Genomic DNA, 24,461 nt, shown 5'->3' with positions numbered 1-24,461 from the left:
GTTTCCCACTCATCACTCCTCATAGTTTAAGTCTTTTTGACAACGGGGACCCACTTCAGGTTTGTTCAATATACTGTCTGACATATAGCAAGTGCTTAATAAATGTTTTTTGATGGTTTGAGTGTTTGAATCTTGTTCGTGTATGTTAGTCTAGATGACTCTAATGTTTCCTTTTGGTTCTGAGAGTCTGAGTGCAGGTCCCATTATAAGACTGAGGTTATAGAGTCCAACAACAGAAGGCTGGCTTCCAGATGATTCATTTTTTAGAACATGGCAACTCATGTAAATAGTCTATTAAGGCAGGGAAGGGTTATAACTTACATTGGTGGAGAAAATATCCACCTGGAAGAAATGAGAGATTTCATGATGTATAAAAGTATTTTTAGCAATTGAAACGTATACAGACAGCTATGCTAAAAGCCCTCCAGATCATGACTACATGCTGCTTGTACAAGGTTGGTTGGTACATCACAAACAAAGGAATCCTTTCCATCAAGTGGAGAGAAATACATTAAAGCAACTGGGAGAATGAACAGATCTAAGACAGCCATTAAAGGGAGGATAGAGTACAAATAGCAAGACTGCAGCTATATAACATCCTAAGGAAAGTTACCAGCAGGATCCCCAAATGGCCACATGCTTATGCACAGAAAGATGAATCTACCAGTGTTTGCTGGCAGGTTCCTCTACTCAGGACATGACAAGAAACCTGATTTCCCCAACTTGTTGTAATTAGGAATCAGGACAATGGGGAGAAAATCATCCAATTCAGTCTACTCTGTTACTTCGGAGTTGAAAGTGTTTAATTAGAAGCTTCATGGATGGATGAGGGCCTGTGGGAGGTTGACATATCACCAAGAGTGTCCCAGAGAATGCCGAATCCCACAACTGTCAAATCTCAGAGTCTATGATGTAATGTCTAGCTGGGGGCCAACACAAACAAGATGATGGTTGTCATCACTCCCTCGGATAACAGGGCTCGGTTTTGTTTTTTATAAATCAATGGCTATTTTGGTGAAATTCCCAAATCCCTCTATTCTTCTTTGGAAGCAGGAAAAGTGAAAAAATGCTTCTTAACAAATAACTTACAATACAAGAAATGGGAAATGCCTTTCAAAATGTCTCTAGTTAAAGGAACATTTCCATAGCAACTTCTAAATTGTGTGTATACAGCTAAGGACCAAACACTGGCTAATGTTGCAGCAGGGAGGACAATAAGCCAATATGTGCATCCTGTTTAAGTCTGTACTACTCTTCCTAAAGGCCACTGTCAGTCTTTTTAGGAAATATCTTTTGCCCCTTGATTACAGTATTAGTAAATGAAAATGTAGGCAGCTACATGGTACATTGAATAGAATGCTGAACCTGAAGTCAGAAAGAGTCATCTTCCTGAGTTTAAATTTGACTTCAGTCACTTACTGTGTGATTGTGGGTAAGTTACTTAACCCTGTTTGCCACAGTTTTCTCATCTGTAGAATGAACTGGAGAAGAAAATAGTGAACTATCCAATATTTCTTCCATGACAACCCCAAACAAGGTCACAAAGAGTTGGGCACAGCTGAAAATGATTGAATAATAATATGAAAACGTATTTGGGTTCCCATATTTATATTTTAATTATATTCAATTTCACACCAGGGATCAAGGCTTAGTCAACACTTTAATTTCTTATAGCAATTAAGTCAAAAGCTTATTTAAAACATAGTTACCTCTCAGAAAAGAAGTATAAACTTCTGCATATCCCTATGAATCTCTTCATTGTTTTCTGTGCTTCAAACCTTGATTTGAATCATGAGTTATATTTATATGTCATTTTGAGATTTCAAATGTGCTCTCTTCACAACCATCATGTGAGCTTCATAAGACAAGAATTAATTTCCCCATTTTTACAGATGAGGTTTCAAAGAGTCAAGGTGACAGCTAGTAAGTGTTGGAACTGTTTCTATTTCTCTTTCCACTAAGTTATGTTGCCTCTCATGCATCCATCAATGGGCCAGTTTGTTGTTATTCAGTTATTTCAGTCATGTCCAACTTTTTGTGACCTCATTTGAGATTTTCTTAGCAAAGATACCAGAATGGTTTTCTATTTCCTTCTCTAACTCATTTTACAAATGAGGAAACTGAGGTAAATAAGGTGAACTGACATGCCTGGGGTCGTATAATTACTAAGTATCTGGGCCTGGCTTTGAACTTAGAAAGATGAGTCTTCCCAACTAGCCTGGCACTCACTCTATTCACTGTGCTATCTAGCTGCCCATGAGGCAAATTGCTAAAATTGGGGGGAGGGAAACACATTAAAGATCACTCAAAACCACCTGAAATGTGAACACACTTTCAAATCAATCTATTAGACATGGAAAATGTCAAGTTCCTTTTATCTGACAAAGGAAGAGTGTATGTCACAGTAGATAGAACAATGAACTCAGAGCCAAAATGAACTGAGAGCCAAGTTGAAAGACCAGATGGAAGGTATACTGGAGACTTAGCTCAACTACTAACTGGCTCCAGGATCTCAGACAAATCATTCTGCCTTTCTAAATATCAATTTCTTCTTTGATAAAATTATGGGGCTGAACTAGAGAATTCCTGGTGGTCTCTTCTAGCTCTTCAACTTTATAAATAAACGAAACAGTGAAGTTCATTTAAACAAAAAGAAAACATTTGGGTCAATATTGCTTATGGTCTAGGACTTGTTGAATTAGAGACACAAAATAAAATAGATAAACCACAAAAAAAATTTATCCTTGGCTGAAGGGAGGTTGAAGTAGGAGGAGAAAGTTGAGATTTTTTATCCTTCTGAGGAATCAAAGAGCTGGGAGGAACTTAAAAATAATTAAAAATTCCTACTCTAATTTCTCCATTTTATACATGAAGAAAGAAAGACCCAGAGTGGGTCACTTGCCTAGAGTTATGTGACTAATCAGCAGCAAATCTGGGATTTGAATTCAGGTCCCCCTGTTTCCCCATCCATCCCCTTTCTACTATGCCAATGCTATCTCCTTGCCTAAAGTTAAACATAACAACCCCAATGGCTTTCAGTGGCCCTAAATACTTTTCACGTTTGGACAGCGTCTGCTTTTATGGGAGAACATAAAGAAAACCTTGCTGAATGTCATCCCACTTGAAGCATATGTTGTTATGTCAGTTGCCAGTTGCTACATACTATCCTGAGCCTGAGGAGCTGGGTCTGGTACATGCCGAGTTGCTCTTCACAGAGGTTCTGTTTCCCAAAGCTCCACTCACTGTCACAGAATGTGCAATCCCCATCCCCAGGGAACTGTCCAGCTGCAACAGAAAATGCCATTACAGCCTAGCTATGGGGGCCCCAGGCCAATGCCCTGACAGAAACTAGTCTCTCAATGAATCAGAATTTTAAAAATAAATAGAAAATATGAGTCAGGGCAGAAAAACTTCACTTGCTTTGAGCTACTGCTGCTGATTACCTTTTGTCCTGAGTTTTATATGTCTCTGCTGCATTTATTGTTGGATGTATCATTCTTAAGATATCAGTAATCAGGAGACAGGCTGGTGGGAGGTTGATGGGTAAAATATTAAGTTTAGATGAGCCACTCATCAGAGTAACTAAGAGGGCCACCTCAAAGGCACACAAGATGGATCTAATCCCATTATATGTTCCTCTAGATAGTTTTTATCTAGGAGGAACACATTAGAATGATTCTAAGGCATCTTTGAAGGAGAAAAGTCATGGAAGAATACCTAAAAGAGCTGCGGAAGTAGAAAGCATAGTCCAACTACTTTGACTGGAATGGGAGAGGTTAGGATCATAGGGGCAAAGTGTTGTCAGAAGACCTGGTGTCTAGTCCCAGCTCTGGCATTCACTGGCTTTGGCAAGTTGATTCCCTTTTCTGGGCCTGGTTCCCCAGCTATAACGTGACATATTTGGACTTAATGTTCTCTAAGAGTCCTTCCAACCCTTAAATTCTGCACGGCATACAGTAAGTGTTTAATAAATGCTTGCTGACTTGACTTGTTAATTTGATTTGAGGCCTATGATCCATGACCCAGATTTTTTTCCTAGTAGCAACTTTTTGGGGACCAATTCCTCTCTCCCACTGAATACCTTCCTATATCACTTCTCAGTAGTTTACAAAGTGTGGAGAGATTTCATAGTTAATTACCCAGTTCACTGGAGGCAAAACTCTTAAACATAGAATTCAGTTTGGATCTGGATTCAATTTTATTGCCCAAATCCAAATCCAAGGAGGAATCAGTAATGTTTCATTAATATTCATGTGCACTTTCTCAATGATCACCTATTAGGTGAGCTTGTACCAGCTCAGCATTAAACTATATAAGAAAGGACAAAAGTATGACAAGGACAAAACCATAAGAAAGGACAAAGGTTTGATTACACTTATATAACTTATATCAACTTGCTTGCCTTTTCAGTGAGAAAGGAAGGTGTTGAGGAAGGAAGGGAGAGAATCTGAGTACTCAAACTTTTAAAAATAAAAGTTAAAAATTGTTTTTACATATCACTGGAAGAAAAAACTAAATGAAAAGAAAAAGAAAAAAGGAAAAGATAGGGAGGAATTACTAAGGAAACTAGAGCTAAAAGACTCACAGTATCTTCTAAATGAGACTGCTAAAACATATATACTTTCAGAATCTGTGGAACTTTTACAAAAATTAACTAACCTTTAGTCCATTATAATTTCACACATACAAAAGAAAAAGTTTAAAAAATACTTAGGGGAAAAAAAAGGAAAGGCAAAAGTACATGTTTCCAGGAATTGTTTAGAATAGATAGCAAACTTCCAAATCATTATTAATCAGAGAAATGCAAATTAAGACAACTCTGAGATACCACTACATACCTGTCAGATTGGCTAGAATGACAGGGAAAGATAATGGGGAATGTTGGAGGGGATGTGGGAAAACAGGGACACTGATACATTCTTGGTGGAATTGTGAACACATCCAGCCATTCTGGAGAGCAATTTGGAACTATGCTCAAAAAGTTATCAAACTGTGCATACCCTTTGATCCAGCAGTGTTTCTACTGGGCTTATACCCCAAAGAGATACTAAAGAAAGGAAAGGGACCTGTATGTGCCAAAATGTTTGTGGCAGCCCTGTTTGTAGTGGCTAGAAGCTGGAAAATGAAAGGATGCCCATCAATTGGAGAATGGCTGGGTAAATTGTGGTATATGAACGTTATGGAATATTATTGTTCTGTAAGGAATGACCAGCAGGATGAATACAGAGAGGACTGGTGAGACCTACATGAACTGATGCTAAGTGAAATGAGCAGAACCAGAAGATCATTATATACCGCAACAACGATACTGTTTGAGGATGTATTCTGATGGAAGTGGATCTCTTCGATAAAGAGAGCTTTAATTGATCAAAGATGGACAGAAGCAGCTACACCCAGAGAAAGAACACTGGGAAATGAATATAAACTGCTTGCATTTTTGTTTTTCTTCCCAGATTATTTATACCTTCTGAATTCAGTTCTCCCTGTGCAACAAGAAAACTGTTCGGTTCTGCACACATATATTGTATCTAGGATATACTGTAACCCATTCAACATGTAAAAGACTGCTTGCCATCTAGGGGAAGGAGTGGAAAAATCGAAACAGAAGTGAATGCAAGGGATAATGTTGTAAAAAATTACCCGGGCATGCGTTCTATCAATAAAAAGTTATTAAAAAAAAAAAAAGAATAGATCGCAAACTTATTGACTTGGAAACACAGGGATGAGAATAAGAATAATGACTCACTTTCTAGAACATTTTAAAGTGACAAAACACTTTCCTCCCAGCATTAAAGGGTGAGTCGTGTTGCTGTTGTTCTGCCCATTTTACAGATGAAGAAACTGAGGCATAGAGATATTAGGTAACTTGCTAAAGGCCACATAGCTAGTGACTGCCAGACACGGGGCTCTATCCTAGGTCCTCTGACTCCTGTGCATTTTCCACCTGAACAATCACGGGAGTTCTGTTGTTTGCCCACATACTTCCTCTCAGGCTTACCTTTCACAGACTCGTACTGTCCAGGCGGCAATTATCCACAGAGAAATGCTGAACACTAGAAGCACTGTCCCAGGGCAGATGGTCATTAGCGTCTTCATCACAAACCGTGTGTTGAAGTTGATTTTGTTTAGTGCCCCAATACTTCGTGAGGAGGCGTCTGTAAAGAGCTTGCTATGCAGCAACATAACTCGGGCAATCAGGTAGAGCCGGAGGAACATGGGGATAGAAAGGATGATGTCCACGTCAGCCTCAGCCCTGGAAGGAGCATAGGAGAAGGCTAGGCGGGCTGTCCAAAAAAATTTATATTCACCAGGGATAGGGTGGATGGCACAAACCAACATCTCCAGGCTGATGTAGAGGATGCGTTCGTAGGTCATGGCTATCCTCCAGTCATCTGCGCCATTGTCAATCACAAAGAGCTAACGGAGAACAAAAACCACAGTTAGCGCTGCTACAGGACCGCAAAGACCAAGTATAACATGTGGTAGCTGAGTCTGCGCCGCCTGGCATTAGAACCCCCATTCACCTAGAAGGAGCAAATAATACCCTGTGCGCCCGTAAAGCAGATGGAAGTGCTCTGGAGGGGATGGGGACAAGTGTGCCTGAGGGACTGCAAGGTGAGGAACCAGGAGCGAGTCGGTGGAAGGTCAAGGCTCCTCTGTAAAAATACATATAAGCAAGTTCTTTCTAACTCTAATATTCTGTGATTCTATGACCAGAGTTTGGGTGTAATGGAAAGATTTGGAATGTGGGGAAGTGGGTTGGAAATCTGGCTTACTTACTACTGAGGTTCTTTAGTCACATTGCTTCTTCCCCCGGACATGTTTTATCATCTGCAAAGTTGGGAGGGGATTGAACTAGATAACCTCAATAAACATTGATGGGCTGAATTGGATTGAATTGAATTGGATCCTTTTCAGTCTGAATTCTCACAACTTTCTAGTTCATAAACTAAGGAGACTGGACTGGAAAATCTTAACTGTCTTTTCTAGTACTGAATCCTATAATCCCAGGACATCTTGGAGCCTCATGTGAGGTAAGTAAAGTTAATATGCACTTTTGAATTTAATTAATATGCACTTTCTGAATCTAATTTTAATGAATTTATCAATTCAATTTGATAAGTAATGAATATTATTTATAAAATAATAAATATTGATTAAATTAATTAATGATTAATTTAATAAAATTATTAATTACCTGGGTCAATCAAAGGATCAAATTCAGAGTTCATACCCTGCCTCTAACTTCAAGAATTTGGTCAAGTCATTTAACCCCTGTGGGCCCCAGTTTTCTCCTATAAAATAATATGAATGGCTTTTGAGGTCCTTCCTAGGCTTAGTTCTAGTTTGAGTCCTAGTTCCGTCCTCCACCATCTATTTTCTTGAGCACCTAGGCAGTTGTTGAAGTCAGAAGTCAGGAAAACTCAAGTTCAAATCTAACCTTAGATATTTATAAGTTGTATGATCTTGAACAAGTCACTTAATCTATTTCTGCCTCTGTTTGTTTATCTGTAAAATGGGGATAGTAATAGCCTCTAACTTACAAAATTGTTGTAATTAGATAATTAGATAATAATTGTAAAGTGCTTAGCACAGTGCCTGGAACACAGTATTCCCCTTGTAAGAGTTAACCATGATGATGATGATCTGCTGCTGTTGCCTAACACAGTGCCTGGCACATAGTAAGCGCTATATAAATATTAACTATTATTATTATAGTGCTTAGCACAGTGTCTGGCACATAGTAAGCCCTATGTAAATGTTAACAATGATGATGATGATTCTTAGCACAGTGCTTGGAACATAGTAAGCGCTATATAAATGTTAGCTATTATTATAGTGCTTAGCATAGTGCCTGATGCATAGTAAGCACTATGTAATGTTAGCTATTATTATTTTGGTGCTTACCATATAGTGCCTGGCACATAGTAAGCCCTATATAAATGTTAGCTATTTTTATTGAAGTGTTCAGCATATAATAACTGGCACATAACAAAACTTATATAAATAGTAGCTGTTTTATTATAGTACTTAGCATAGTGCTCGGGACACAGTAGGAGATTAATAAATGCTTATTTCCTTCCCTCCCTCCTTGGACAGAACATTTTAAGTTCTTTGAATCTCAGTTGTTGTTTTTTTTTCCTGTAGGGATGAGATTAGATAGCCTCTAAGTCCTGTCCAGCTCTAAATTTATAATATGGGGCTCTCACACGTGTGCTGTGAGAATCTAGACAGGCAATATGTATAAATCATTCTATATAAATGTCAGTCTTTATTAGGACAAGGAGAACAGTGGCCTGCCAGGATACAAGACCCTATTCCTGACACACGGGTGACATTCAATCCATGAATGATGTCTGTGGGTGACAATGACGCCAAAGTTATATATGGGATGGTCGCGCTAGACTTAGACGTCTCATCAGCCATTTGGTGGACATGACCAGAAGTTCAGGCAGATCTGGAGATTGGACCACTGCAAGCAGTGACAGCAGCCCTGCCCTTTCATACCTCCGTCCTCCCACTAAGCATGGGGGGATACTTTCCCTAGACTTGATTATTGAAGCTCAAGCCCTATTAGAATATTCTCATAATACAATGTGTCAGACCTTCCTCCCCTACTTTCAGCCCCGCACAAAGGTTCCAAGTGTTCCAAGTACTACCCAAAGGTGTTGCTATAACAAAGCTAGTTATGTTGGCCTTTAGTGAACTCAGGAAAGGCAAGATCCGCAGCCTGGTACGGTGTGAGTGGTATAATAAAGTGAGCCTGGTCACAAAGGACAATAGAAGCACAGCGCATTCTGATTAAATGACCTGCTTGGGCAGGTATCAAGGCAGTCTTGCAAAATGCCCACGGGCCTGCTCCAGATATAGGGAGATGATGTGGTATAGTGGAAAGATAACTAGATTTGGAATCTCAGGACTTGGGTTCAAGTTCCTGTCCCTGTTAGTGTGTGTTACCTTGAGTAAACCACTCCTCTGAGCTCAAATTTCCACAACTATGAATTGAAGGGGTTGACTAGATCAATATAGTAAAGCCTCTAGACCCCCCAATTCATAATCATGTTTTTAAATAATTGAAGGAAATGCTATATTTCAGTTGGAGATTAGTGAAGATGAAGATGTAACTTTTTTCCACATTCAAGTTTAGAGGTCCTCCTCCTTGCCTCTTAAATTTATCTATTGACCTTTTGGGTGTTCATGGACCCCAGGTTAAGAACTGAATAGAGAATTGGACTTTAATTCAGGATATATGTCTAACTCTTTGTGGCTCCATTTTGGGGTTTTCTTGGCAAAGATACTGAAATTTCCTTCTCCATTTCCTTTTTTTTAACAGATGAGGAAACTGAGGTTAACAAGATGAAGTGGCTTGCCTTATTAAATGTCTAAAGTCAGATTTGAAATCACAAAAGTGATTCTTTCTGACTCTAGAACTGGTACTCTATCCACTCTGCCCCTAACCACCCTGGTCAGGAAGGCTTGAATTCAAATCCTGCTTCAGAGATTTACTATCTGTGTGACCTTGGAGATGTCACTTCATTTTTCTCAATCTCAATTTTATCATCTGTAAAATGAGGATAATGATAGCACCTATCCCCCAGGATTATTGTGAGGATCAAATAAGATAACATTCATAAAACGCTTTGCAAACCTTAAAACCCTATATAAATGTTAGTTATATTATCATCCTTATATCTTTAAGGTCTCATCTAGTTCTAAAATCCATTATCCTGTGCAGGATTGAAAAAACAAATCAATCCTGCATGAGGAGATTTTTTTTTTCATGAAAATGGAGGCTGTTGGATATGGAGTCCATAATATACCTCCCAGTTCAAATACTCTCTCTGTCATTTACTACCCATATAACCTGGAACAGGTAACAATCTTTCTGGACCTCACTTTCCTTACCTATATGGAATGGACTAGAAGAACTTTAATGTCCTAAAGTCCTTTCCAACTCTAAATCTATGATTCTGCTTCCTTGAGCCTCAGTTTCCTCATCTGTAAAACTAAGAAGATAGATTAGATGGCCTCTAAAGTTCTTTCCAATTCTAAATCTATGATTCTACTTCCCCAAACCTCAGTTTCCTCATCTGTTAAATGAGGGAGTAGAATAGAGGTTCCTTCCAACTCTGAATCTATGATACTACTTCCATCCCGACCACATTTCTCATGCTTCTCTGCCTTCCTGTCTTAGAAGTGCACACTGCTCCTGAAGCCCAGGTGACCTTGTTGCCTTGTTGATCATGACCTCTGCCCATTGAAATCATCCTCTTCATCCTCCTCAAATACCATCTCCTCCAGAAAATCTGTCCTCCAACCTTCCAAACTCACAGAAGAGTATTTTGTTTACCCTTCTCATGGATTAATCATGTTATTGTCAGTTATATGATCTTGGGTTCCTTAAGCTTTAGTTTCCTCTGTAAAATAGTGATAATTCCTATATTAGCTACTGCCTAAGGAAAGCACTTGGTAAACAATATAAATGTGAGTAATTTATTCATTTGTATATTGATCATATTTTCCATTATATTGTAAATTCCATGAAGGACAGGAAATATTCCTTGGTATCCTTTCTCTTCCTTCTCTTCCCATCAATCCTAGTACTCAGCATATAGTAATCACTTAACAAAATATTAATTCATTTGAAATTAAGCAGGTATCACCATTAGGTCTGGTTCCCAAGATGATTGGGTAAAATTGAAAAGAACCTATATGTTCTAAAATATTTATAGTAGTTTTTTGTAGGAAAAACAAATTGGAAAGTGAGGGGGGATGCCCATCAATTATAAAATGGCAAAACAAATTGTGACACATAATTGTGATAGAATACTATTTCACTATAAGAAATGATGAGCTTATTGATTTTAGAAAAATATGAAAAGACCTGGATGAAATAATGAAAAGTGAAGTGAGCAGTACCATGAGAATGTTGTATACAATGATGACAATATTGTTCAAAGAATAATTATGAACCAAGTTATTTTGAGTACTACATATACTCAAATCAACTATAAAGGACCCATGAAGGAAGATGCTATCCACCTCCAGAGAAAGAACTGCTAAATAGAAGTACACATAGTATGGTTTTACATATATTTATAAATCTGTGTCATATGGTGGCCTTCTTTAGTGTGGGGCGGGGAGGATGAAAGATGGTTTGGAACTTAAAATGTAACAAAAAATAAATTAAATTAAATTAAAAAAAGAAATTAACTGGAAACCAATCAAATCCAAAGATAAAAAAAGCATGTAAAGTTTTTCCCTTGGTTCTTATGCTTCTAGGGTCCTGTTATAATGTTTGCATCGGTTATTAAAAAAAACAGATACCAGTCATAGGCCAATAAAAAGAGTCAGGAAATAGAGTCTTGTCATTAGTGTGTGTGTATGTGTGTGTGTGTGTGTGTGTGTGTATGCGTAAGAGAGAGAGAGAGAAAGAGAGAGAGAGAGAGAGAGAGAGAGAGAGAGAGAAGGAAAGAAGGAAAGAAGTAACTATATTATATATATACTACATATATAGCCTTTCTTCCACTACACCTGGGATAGTAGAACAAAGGCTATATATATAGAAGGCAGGAAGGAAGAAAGGAAGGAAAGAAGGGGAAAGAAAGTTAAAGTAGCTGCAATATAAGGTACATAGAAAGAAATAATATGTAAAACATCTGAAAATGTAGAGAGACACCAAGTTGTAAAAAAGTTTAAATACCAAAGAGAGGATTTTATATTTGAAGAAAATATATTTTCTTCCTTAGAAGAAAAAGGAAAACATTTGAGTTTATTGATTACATGATCATACATCCTTTAGGAAAAACACTTGGTCCACTGAATAAAGGACAGATGAGAATGAAAAGACACTTAAGGCAAAGAAAACAATTAGAAGGACAGTGAAAGAGTCCAGATGAGAGGTGATAAGTGTCTAAAGCAGGCTTATGGTTATATGATAGCAGAGAAGGAGACATATTTAAGAGATGTTGTAAATGACAAGATTTGATAAGAGACCAAATATGAAGATTAGGGATTGATAATGATACCAAGGTCAATGACATGGGTAATAAGAAATATCATGGTGTCCTAGACTTTGAAGGTCATCTTTTCTATTTTCCTAATTCTATAGATGACTAAATTAAAGCATGAAATAACTTATCTGTCCAAGACCTTACAGTTTTCAAAATGTATAGAGTGCTAAAAATGGAATCAGGAAGATCTGAGTTCAAATCCTGCCTCCTTTACTAGCTATATGGCTAAGTCTCAACTACCCTATGTCTCTATTTCCTCATCTGTATAATAGGGATGATAATAGCACCTATCTTCCAAAGTTTGGGGGAGGATCAAATGAGATAATGTTAGTGAAGGACTTTATAAACCTTAAAAGTCCTATTAAAGTGCTAGTTATTATTATTATCATTATAGTTAAGAAACAATATTAGAAACCACGTCCTCTGATTTTAAATTCAGGGCTCTTTGCATTTTACAACAGTGGCTCCCAAGTCAATATGGCTTTAATGAGATTTTTAAAAAAAATAAAACTTTCTGCCTCTGTCTCCTTTCTTCCTCCATTTTTTCTCCTCTCCTTTCTTCCCTCTTTTCTTCATTCCCCATTCCATCTCTCTCTCAAAAAAAAAAAAAAAACAAATAGTCTGTGTTGCTGAGTCCAGGCTTTCCTATTCTCACGACTCTATCACCCATTAGCCTGACTTAATGGCAGATTAAAGGGTCCCCGTTGCTCTGGATTGCTGACAGAAGGACCACACCATAGCAACAAAACCAGCATGGGCAACTCTTCTAATACAAAATGGAAAGTATCCACTCTGCAATGAAAGATTGCATCTGGTTGCTATAGAAACCTGGTTTGTTCTGGGCCAAGGATTAAAGGAACTAGTAACAGAGCCCTTTGCTTGCTTGATAAGAATCAGGATATGATCTTCTTAGATCTGAAGAAAGAGGTTGGTATTTCTGTTGGGAAATGCAACACCAGTACGGTCTAGGTACTTTGGGATTAAGGCAAGACTACCTTGAGTACCATAGTTAAAAACTGTTCTCATCAGCTCTTCAAGTTTTGTGTTCCTGTTTAGTTTTTCAAATAGTATCCTTCTCTTTAAGAGGTCCTTTATAGAGCTGGCTAGATATAAAGGAGGTTTTCATAAGAAATGGAAAAAGCCTTTTTAGTAGAGAGCCCATGTGATATAATGGAAAGAACATTGAAATGGGGCTCAGAAGACAGAGATTCAAATTTTGACTCTCATTCACTAACTGTGTGATCTTGGGCAATTGAGTTAACCTCTTGGGGTTTCACTTTTTCATCTATAAAATGAGAGGATTAAGTATATGATCTATAGGGTCCCTTCCATCATTAAATCCCATGATCTGATTGGAGCCATTACTTACCCTGTCACCTACAAGCAACAAACCTCTATTAAACAAAGATAGACACATGTGGCTGACATCCTGTTAGCAAGAAATTAATTATATTATTATATATACAGAATATATATATTACATATACATATACAGAATACAGAATATATATGTATTAATATATATATATAATTATATTATATAATTATAAATTTAATGGAGATTGGGAAGATAAATAACTACAAAGCAAAGGGGATAGAACTGGGCAATGACTTCTGCAGATACTGTAGCCCCTGCCTCCTCAGCGGCTAGAGCTATTGAAAAGTCAGGAAAGTTCTTTCCACCCAATTCCCTGGCACTGTCAAATGGTTCAACATAAGAAATGGTTATACAATTAGGGGTAGCTAAATGGCACAATAGAATAGAGCATTGCCCTGGAATCAAAAGGACCTGAATTCAAATCCTATATTGCTATCTATGTGACCCTGGGCAATTATTTAACCTCAATTGTCTAAAAAATAGAAGAAAAGGGAAATGGATACAATTTTATCAGTGAAAATAACACTAGAGAAGATGTATTAACCATCAGCTTTTTCCTTGCATTCCAAGAACCATTTCCATCTAACTTGCAGTTGAAAATCCTACTATATATGTTGTTTCCCATTATTAGAATGTGAGTTCTTTGTCTCTACTTTTCTATTTGCAGCCTCAGAGCTTTAACAAAATGCTTTGCACTTAGTAAATGCTTAATAAATGCTTATACATTCAGTAAGTGCTTAATAAGTACTACTTCTTTCATTCAAGGGAGAACATAAGAAGGGACAAGAGCAAAGAATTATGAAATTTCTGAAGAAGAAGAGATTGTTTTTAGCCCAGGGAATGAAGGAAAACTTCATGGAAAAGGTAGCACTGAAATATTGAAAATACAGAGGGACTTCAATGGGAGGAGATGGTTGGGTGGAAGAACATCCATCTCAAGCATCAGGAATTCATAACCAAAGAGACAGAGATAGTCAAGTACAGTGCAAGAAGGGAAAGGGAATGGGGGTGGGAGAATCAAAGAGAAACCCAAGTTAGCTGGAATTTGGAATATATGAAGAGGAATAGCATGAAAATAAGACTAGACATGTAGATTGGAGCTTGATTAGGAGAATGATAATAATAGCTAACATTTACAGAACACTTACTGTAGTCAGTACTTTACAATTATCTCATTTGATTCTCACAACAATTCTGGGGGGGAAGTGCAATTATTATTCCAGTTTTCCAAATGAAGAAACTGAGGTAAATAGAGATAGTTAAATGATTATGGGTCATATAGGTACTGTCGGAAGCTGAATTTTAATTCCAGTCTTCCAAAACCCAGACCTGACACTTTATTTACTGCCTTAAAGGTTTTATTTTATTCTACTGGTAATAGTGAGTCCCTGAAGTCTTTTAAGAAAAGGAAGTAACACTGATGGAGGAAGACTCCTTGGAAGATTAGTTGGGTAGCAGTGTTAATGATGGTTTTCAAAGGGGAGCAGACCAGGGGTGACCAGCAGGGAGGCTTATCCATGGGACTGGATGATAGCTTGAATAGGTGACACTAGCAATAAAGAAGAGAGCACATTTGAGAGAAACAATGGAAACAGAATCTACAAGATAGGGTGACTGATTGGATGTGGGGGCTGGAGGACACAGAAGAGTGACAGATGCCTCTGGGGTTGTAAGCCAGAGCAATTGCAAGGTGACTGTGAGAAGTTAGCAAGAGGAATGCCAGGATCAGGGTGGAGTGATATAGAAGAAGAGGATGAGTTTGGTTTGAGACAGATGGAGCTTAAGATGCTGGTAGATCATCTCTTCAGAAAAGTGCCTGTGCAAAATAGGAATTACCACACAATAGTCATTTCAAGGCCAGTAGTTGAAGCAGTATCTAACAAAGTGGTATGAAAAGGAGCAAGTGAATGAGTCTCTGCCCTCCCATCCAGAAGGGTGGTCTAGCATGGAGTCTGGGGAAGAGGAGCTCTGCGAGGTAGGCAGTGGAAAATCTGAAACTAACTTTGAAATCTGGATAGCAAGGTAGCATCATAGTTCACAGAATTCTGGGCCTGGAGTCAGAATAACTCAACTTCCCAAGTTCAAATCTGGCCTCAGACACTTACTAGCTGTGTGAACCTGGACAAGTTACTTAACCCTATAAAATGAGCTACAGAATAAAGTGTCAAACTACTTCAATATCTCTGCCAAGAAAACCCCAAATGGGATCATGAAGAATTGGATGTAAAAAAGACTGAAGATACCTCTAGAGCAGTGGTTCTCAAAGTGTGGTCCAAGGACTCATAGAAGACTCTTTGGGGTGGGGGAGATCTTTGAGGTAAAACATATTTTCATAATATTAAGATATTTTCGTTTCCAAAACAGTAAATGTCAAGAATATAGGAATCCTCAATGGTTTTTTAGAATGTAAAAAAATCCCGAGACCACACTCAGCTTAGAGTATATGCCAAGGGAACAAGACTCCACCATCTTCTAGATGATGATAAGATGATAAGATGAAGATAAGAATGAACCCAAAACTTCAGAATGGCTCCTTGGTGGCAAATGTCCCAGAGTTCAAGCACAACTAGAATCAATGGGTAGAAGTTACATAGAATAGCTTTGGACTCAGCAGAGAGAAGAACTTAACAATAAGAGTTAAAGGAACCTCCTGACCTAGTATGGAGATGATTGAACGTGCAAAAGTTGTATGGGTTGCCTAATGAAGGTAATATATTCTCTATCCTCTGGGAAGGTCAGATCTCCAATTCAATTTAAGTGCCATTGTATGATCACATAGAATCATAGCTCAACTCGTAGATTTAAGAACTGGAAAGGTCATTAAAGATCATCTACTCCAACTCCTCACTTTAAGGATGTCAAAACTGGGGCCCAGACAGATTGAATGATTTATCTAAGGTCATATAGTGAATGTCTTAGGCAGGATTTGAATCTCAGATCTTTTTGATTCAAAGTCTATAATTCTACACTACTGAGGAGATTCCTGAATTAGGATGAAGGCTGAGCTACATGACTTGGGAGTTCCCTTCTAATTCTCAGATTATAGGATTCTGTGACTAATAATTCTATAAGAGAAGGTAATCTTTTGTGGAGCAGAGAGGTGAAGGTGAAGGTCACTTTATGGTCTTTGTCCTAATATGGAACTTGTTATTCAAGCTAACATTATATAACATATATGTGTGGTTCATCTCAACCACAAAACCAATATCTGAGTTACAATTATGTGTTTTATGGTAAGCCTGGGAAAAGACCCTGTTCAGATTTGTGTTCTTCATACTGCATTTCTACCAAGTTCAAAGTCCCATACTAATATATTGATGGTAGAGTTGTGAATTGATGTAACCATTCTGGAGAGCAATTTGGAACTATGTCCAAAGGGCTATCAAACTGTGCATACACTTTGATCCTGTAGTGCCTCTACTGGTCCTGTATCCCAAAGAAATCTTAAAGGAGGGGAAAATGCAAAAATGTTTGCAGCAACCCTTTTTGTAGTGTCAAGAAACTGGAAATTGAGTGGCTGCCCATCAGTTGGGGAATGGCTGAATTAGTTATGGTATATGAATGTAATGGAATATTATTGTTGTGTAAGAAGCGATCAACAGGAGGATTTCAGAGAGGCCTGGAGAGACTTACATGAACTGATGCTAAATGAAGTAATAAGAGCAAGGAAATCATTGTACATGGCAACAACAAGATTATACAATGATCAACTCTGATGGACGTAGCTATTTTCAACAGACAAAGGTTCTATAGATACAAAAAAATTGTCTTTTTTTCAATCATTTTCCAATCGTGTCCAACTCTTCATGACATCATTTGAGATTTTCTTGGCAAAAATACTTTTCAACAGATAATTCAGGTCAGTTCCAATGATCTTGTGATGAAGAGGACCATCTGCACTCAGAGAGATAACTGTGGAGACTGAATGTGGATCACAACATAGTATTTTCACTTTTTAATTGTCGTTTGCTTGCATTTTGATCTCTCATTTTTCCCCTTTTTGATCTGATTTTCATTGTGCAGCATAAATGAAAATATGTTTAGAAAAATTATACATGTTTAACATATATTGGATTACTTGCCAACTAGGGAGAAAGTGAGGGAAAGGGAGGGAAAAAATTGGAACACAAAGTTTTGCAAGGGTAAATGCTAAAAATTATCTATGTATATGTTTTGAAAATAAAAAAGTTTTAATTTAAAAAAAAAACAACAAAGTCCCAAATAAGAGCTAGTACTGTCATTTAAATAGTGCTTTAAGATTTGGAAAGTGGTTTATATACATTACTATTTGAACCTCACATAGCATGGTGAAGCAAGTACTCCATTTTACAGATGAGTGAACTGAGATTCAAAAACGTTAGATGTCTTGCCTGCTATCACATAGGTAATAAGAATTAGAAGTTAGGATATGAACCCAGGTACTTTTGACTACAAAATCACTTTTCTTTCCATTCTACTAAACTGTATCTGATGATAAGAAAAGTACCAGGAAATTTGGTACTCAGGTACTGGTGAGATAACTTGTACCTTTTGTACCTTGAGAGTTCAGGAGGAAGATGACTAATGGTCCACAACACCTAGTAATCTGTGCCTTCTGACCAGACATCACAGAAAGTTGTCGTTCTGAATTGTTCATTTTTGGAAGTTCATTAACCTTGCAGAGCAAAAGAAAGTCTAAATAACATATCTCAGAATTATAGGTCTTGATATTTTAGTCTCCAGCTTTTCTTTCATTTAAACAATTTCTGCATTGTCTGTACCAAATGAATTCTGGAAAAATATGGAGGTGATGTCATAAAAATCTTTTAGGAGAAAATATTTGAATTTTTGTACATATTCAATATCCTGACTGGGGAATCACTAAGTCAGAAGCTACAGAGCTGAGGGAGGGGGAAGGGTCTCCCCAACAAGAAGGACACAAGCACATCAATGCATGATTCTCAATTAGACTACCTAATACTTCTTTCCCTGTGTGCCCTTTGATATACAATGAGGACTCAATTCTGAAAAGCTTTGTTTTCCTGCATCTTCATTTGTTGTCAGTATTTTCTTCACTAGTTAATTCAGAGTCAGTCTGAGGATGAGTAATTTATATTTAACATTTGCTGACTGCGACCTCACTCTCCTGAAGTGACCTTAAGCTCTTCAAGATGCTTGCAGCCTAATGACTGTTTTATTTCTACTGTTTGATTCCCAAGGCTTTTAGTTCTTTTAAGTTCTATCTACCAGGAATCTGGCATAGTGAAAAGATGTGATATGGAGGCAGAAGCACGGGTTCAAATCTTGGTTCAAATACTTTCTAACCATAATACCGTTGGGATTCAGTTTATCTTCAAAATTAGGATGCTGGTTAACAAGAGCAAGGAAAAAGAAAAAGATCCTATAGATACCAAAAAAAATTGTCTTTTATTCAATCATTTTTCAATCATGTCCAACTCTCCATGATACCATTTGAGATTTTCTTGGCAAAAATACTGGAGTGGTTTTCTATTTCCTTTTCCAACTCATTTTACAAGAGAGGAAACTGAGGCAAACAGGGTTAAGTGACTTGTTCAGGGTCACATAACTAGGAGGTGTTTGAAGTCAGATTTAAATTCAGGAAAATGAGTCTTCCTGATGCCAGTTCCCATATTCTATCCACTGTGCCACTTAACTGCCAATATTTGTTTTTCTTGTTTTTCTTCCTTCTTCCTATTGGGGGGAAGTGGGATGGAGAACAAATAATTGCTAGATCATTTCTAAAAATAAAATTTAAATGTTTAAATGATGAAGTTGAATTAATTTCCAAGATCCTTTCTAGCCCAAGATATATGACCAAATGATCCCTAGAGTCACTTTAAAAAAAAATAATTATAACTTTTTATTGACAGAACCCATGCCTAGGTAATTTTTTACAACATTATCCTTTGCACTCACTTCTATTCCGAATTTTCCCCTTCCGCCCTCCCCCAGATGGCAAGCAGTCTTATACATGTTAAATATGTCACAGTATACCTAGAGTCACTTCTAAATCTAAAATCCTATGCTACTAAAATAGTTCACATTTTTATGCTTTCTGAGTGAATGGCACCATTTTGTATACTATGACCAGAGAGCAGACAATGATGCATCAATGAGAACTGGACTCATAATGGATGAAAGGTTTTTATTTTCATAGAGTTAGATTCTAGGCAGAGGCTCTGCAAGATCCCTGTAAGATCTTTATTATTCTAGACCAGGACCTGGTTTTCTGCTGTTCACTGGCTACAAGAGAAGTAGATAAAGAGATGGCCTTTAAATTAAGAAAACATGGGCTCAAGATTTCCCTCTGACACACCTAAGTTATATATGACTGGGAAAGTCACTTTGCTTCTTAGATCTCTAGGTTTTTATCTAAAACTAAGTTTCAAAGGTATTAATGTGCATTGGTAGAGGGACTTTCCTCACCCAGAAGTTTCCTCTTCTACTAGCTCTGTAATTTTCAAATATTCATGTTCTTTCTAAGTTTCAGTTTAGTCATTGATTCTGTGAGAGGCTTAGACTAAAGAATCATGGACTTAACATTTCTTCCATCTCTAAAACTATGATTCTATAGTGAGTTCATCCCCTCAAAGAGCTTATGATTGGTGAGAGAAGAGCCTTGTTAGAATTAAGAGTAGAGCAGTCCAGGTGCAAAGTGGAGACCTGTGGGATGGAAAGCAGGTGATATAATGGCAAAAGAAACTCAAGAGTTGTACAAGCTCTACTAGGAAACGAGCCCCTTAAGGATATTTATATTATTAAAGAAGCTTCCCCTGGCAATAGTGAATATTCGTTTGATTCAACCAGAGGCATGCATTGCTTGTGGTTTGGATCTCCACAGCTCCCAATACTGGGATATGGGAGAAATCCAGGGTCTGGGGCACCCTGTATTATTTGCTTCAATTGACATCTTTAACTAAGAAAAGAATGTCTAGTGTAGTTTTGCTTATTCAAATCAGTTTTTTTTTTTGCTGTTTTTTATTTTTATTTTTTTGTTCCTGAGGGCAGGAACAGTATACTACTCTCCTCATCTCTACCTCTTGGCTTCAAGTCCCAGCTAAAGGCCCATCTTCTCCAAGAAGCTTTTCCTGATTCCTCTTAATATTAGTGGTCTCTCTCTATTAATTATCTCCAACTTATCAATTTCTTGCTGTGGGTAGTTGTTTGCATGTTGTCTCCCCTATTAGATTGGGAGTTTCTTGAGTGCAAAACTGACATTCTTTATATTTCTAGTACTTAGCACAGTGCCTAGAACATAGTAGGTGCCTAATCATTGCTTGCTTGCTTGTTGTTATTAAGAGCTGCTTTGGTGTATAAGAAAGTTCAGCTGATTTCAGATCAGAAGGCTTGGATTTGAATATTGACTGCTCTGTAGTTTGCTAGATATATGGACTTAAGTCAATTTACTTCCATAGTTTCTTCATCTATAAAATGGGCATAATAATAATACTTTGTTCTGGTGTAATGAATAGTGGACTGGATTTGGTAGTCAGGAAAATATGGATTTAAGTCTTGCCTCAGACACTAACTACTATTTGCCCCTGGGCAATGATCCCTAAGGTCTTCAGCTTCCTTATTTTTAAAAAGAGGGGGTTGGACTCCCAGATTTTTAAGGTCCTTTCCAGTTCTAAATCTATGAAAACTGTGACCTCTCAGAGAGGTTATGGAGATCACATGAGATGACATACAAAGCCCGTCATAAAGCTCTGAGTGTCATCTAAAGTCAGCAATTGTTGTTATCATCATCATCTTTATCATCATTATTCAGGATAAATAAAAGCTTAGAGTTGAGTCATTGCATTTTTTTTATACCATTGTATTTGGAAAGCTGCAAGGCCTGTCAGGTTCTTTATTTAAGCAAAATCTTTCATAAAAATGTTCTCCACTTTTGGCTGCTTAGATATTTACCAATGGGGGAGAAAACTCTTTCATTCTTGAGCAAAGCTGTATTTTCTTAAAATTAAGCAAGAGAAAACGGGAAAAGCTTTTTAAAAATATTCTACTGTTCCCACTTTCCAGTAGGAGAAAAAAATCACTGGAGGGGAAATTTCTATCTTTTTTCCATGGGCAAGAAAAAAAAAAAAGGGAAAATTATATATGTGTGTGATATTTTAAATATATAGATGTATACATTTTAAAAATAAGTAATAATACTTAAAAGAAAACCCTCTCCTTTTAGCAAGTAGCCTGCGTGCACACCATTATGATGGGAGTTTCCATGGAAACAACATCAAAAGTCCAGTAATACCTAATTAGGTCTCCCCAGAGTACAACAGCTGATTGCTGGTGATGAAATGAGCCCCCGGGTTTACTGTGATGGTTAACATACAATTTCCAGTCCGCAAACACATCATGAAATCTGGGGGAGAAGGGAAGGAACCAGGAAAACCTGGCCAAGAAAGAGAGATTGGCACATGTTAAGAGCTTATTTCCAGAGAGAGGAGATGAGTTGAATAAGCGTATACTTCAAGAGAAGGTCTGGAAGAGTGTACCAGGAGATGTGGGACTGGGGCCATCACAGGTGCTTTGCTTCAAAAGGGATCTTTTATATTAGCTAACTCTGCATCTTTCTTTAAATAGAAAAATCCTTCCCCTAAACCTCCAGTTTAATAAGTTTCATAGCACTGGGGCAATACAATTTAATTGATCAAACATTTATAAGCGCACTTTACAACCAGTCTTTGTACAAGGTGCTGAGGATACAAAGGTGAAAACAAGAGTCCCTGTCCTCAAGGGGCTTACATTCTTCAGAGAGCATACCACGTGAACATCGAAAGTAAATATAAAGTAATTCTCCATGGAGAAAGTGCTATTGCTTGCTGGGGAGATAAGGAAAGTCTTCACTTCAGAGACGGCATCTGAACTGGGTTTTGAAAGAAACTAGGAATTCAGGGAGATAGGGGTGAAAAAGGGAGTGGATTCCAAACATTTGGGAACATGTTCAAAGGAGCAAGACGTTATGAACAGAATTGGATTAGGTTGGCGCAATGGATAAGGTAACCAGCCCTGGAGTCAGAAGGACCTGAGTTTAAATCCAGCACTTAGTAGCTGTGTGACCCTGACCCAAATCACTTAACCCTGATTGCCTCCCAAAGGAAAAAAAGGAAAAAAAAACAGAATAGTTTGATTGGAAAGTGTAGTTCATTAAGGGAAATAATAGAAAATTAGATTGAAGTAGAAAGCATAGTCACATTGTGAAAAGTTTACTTGCCAGGGTAAGGATTTCCTTCTAGAGACAAATAGGGTGTCATTGAAGTAATGTCTTAAAATCAACCCTTACTGGTGGGACTGAAGAAAAGATGGTTTCCCCAAGATCAAGTTGTCAAACCAGTTGTCAAATAGGTCACCCCATCTGGTCCTTAGTATTTACTAGAGTCCTGCTTTTGTTTTTCCTGACTGTCAGATCCCAGTGAGGCCCTAAAATACTGCACCAACTAGCTGCCCCAGTTCCTTTATTTATTAAATGGCAGTTGGACCTAAGTATAATATGATAACAACACTCAATTTTGGGGGGGTGCTTGATGGTTGACTAAATATCTTTTCTGAAACAGCTTCTTTGAGGCAGATAGTATACATATCATTAGTTCTATTTTGTAGAAAGAGAAACTGAGGCAAAGAAAAAAGTGATGTTCCCAAGATAATAGTAATAGTTGGTAAGCTGTGAGAAGGGACTTAATAAGAATAATAATCTTAAAGTTTGCAAAACACTTTTAGTTAGAGAGTAGATTGGAGTCTGGAAATCCTGAGCTCAATCCTCTTTCAGATTTTTTTTTTAGTTGTGTGACTTTAACCAAGTTTAATTTCTCAGTGCTCCAAGCACTTTAGAAAGCAGAAGAGTTGTTGATCTGCATTTGACTGAGTTTCCTTCTCTAAGTTTATGAACCAAGAAAGGTCCTGGATCAAAAAGAAAAATCCTTCAGTTCTCATCTTGAAGAGTTAAAATCTTTGAGGACATCAGCTAAGGTTGTACTGACTGATTGCTACCATGGGGCACCATGTGTTCTAGGCTACTATTCAAAGATACCTTGTCTTTATAGCTAGCCTTCATTCATTTCTTTCAATTTTGCTTCCTTTTAATTATGCATTTACTTATTTACTTACTTACCTCTTTCTTTGGTCATTCATTCATTTATTTCTGACCACAGAGGCACCATGTATTATAGGCCTACTGCTCAAAGATAACATGATTTTATAGATAGCCTTCATTCATTTCTTTCAATTCACTTCCTTTTAATTAAGTATTTACTTATTTCTTTCTTTCTTTGGTCATTCATTCATTTATTTTTAACCACAGAGACTCCATTTGTCATAGGTCTATTCTCAAAGAAAACTTGTCTTTATAAATAGCTTTCTGTCAACTTGTTACAAGATTGCCATATCAATGTAGGTATGGAAGTACTTTGAATAGTACTCATGTTGTAGAGGCTGACAATTTCAAACAGATCAGAATGGGGAAGTTTTCTGAGCATACTTCTGTGAAGGACTCAGAGGAGTATAATAGAAAGAGCTCTAGGCTGAGGAGCAAAAAGCTTGGATTTTACTCATGGGTATTGCCAGTAAATATTTAACAATCAGCTCTCCAAGATGCATAACATAGCTTTCAATTTTAGTATGCATTATTAACACTTCCTCCATGATTTTCTTAAGTCCAGAACATCAACAAAATTAAATCAGACCTTGATCTGTAGGGTTTGTTAATTTTGGAAGAGGTAAATTCTCACCTTGAAAATTTAAGAATTTTTGCTTTTGTTTTGAGCTGGCTCTAGCTCACCTCTGATTCTAGACCTCGGTCAGGCACTTACTTATAATAAAGATAAATGTAAATAAAGTAGCACTTGGGTTCAAAAAATCAATTACGCAAGGGCAGGATGGGATAAATATGAGTAGAAAACACATTTTACACCTGGGAGTTTTAGAGGACGTGAACTCAAAATGAGTCAGAAGCATGATGGGGTAGCTAAAAGACTCTAGGTAATCTTAGATCACATTAACAGAAGCACAGTGGTCAGAACAAAGAGAAAAATCTTATTAATATATATTCTGATCAGGGCACATATAGAGTAGTGATA

General features: G+C 37.4%; 1 protein-coding gene across 2 annotated transcripts in view; it reads right to left on the bottom strand.

Annotated features, from left to right (window-relative positions):
* Nucleotides 1-24,461, bottom strand: part of KCNN3 (potassium calcium-activated channel subfamily N member 3) — a 299,637-nt gene that overhangs the window by 96,098 nt on the left and 179,078 nt on the right. For both annotated transcript variants that reach the window (XM_051993926.1, XM_051993927.1), the window contains one exon: nucleotides 5,999-6,417. In XM_051993926.1, coding sequence (XP_051849886.1) covers nucleotides 5,999-6,417 — 419 coding nt within the window. The remainder of the gene's footprint in view (nucleotides 1-5,998; nucleotides 6,418-24,461) is intronic.

The sequence above is a fragment of the Antechinus flavipes genome, chromosome 4, assembly GCF_016432865.1.
Source record: "Antechinus flavipes isolate AdamAnt ecotype Samford, QLD, Australia chromosome 4, AdamAnt_v2, whole genome shotgun sequence".
Lineage (NCBI taxonomy): Eukaryota > Metazoa > Chordata > Mammalia > Dasyuromorphia > Dasyuridae > Antechinus > Antechinus flavipes.
This window is presented reverse-complemented; position numbering and strand designations above follow the sequence as displayed.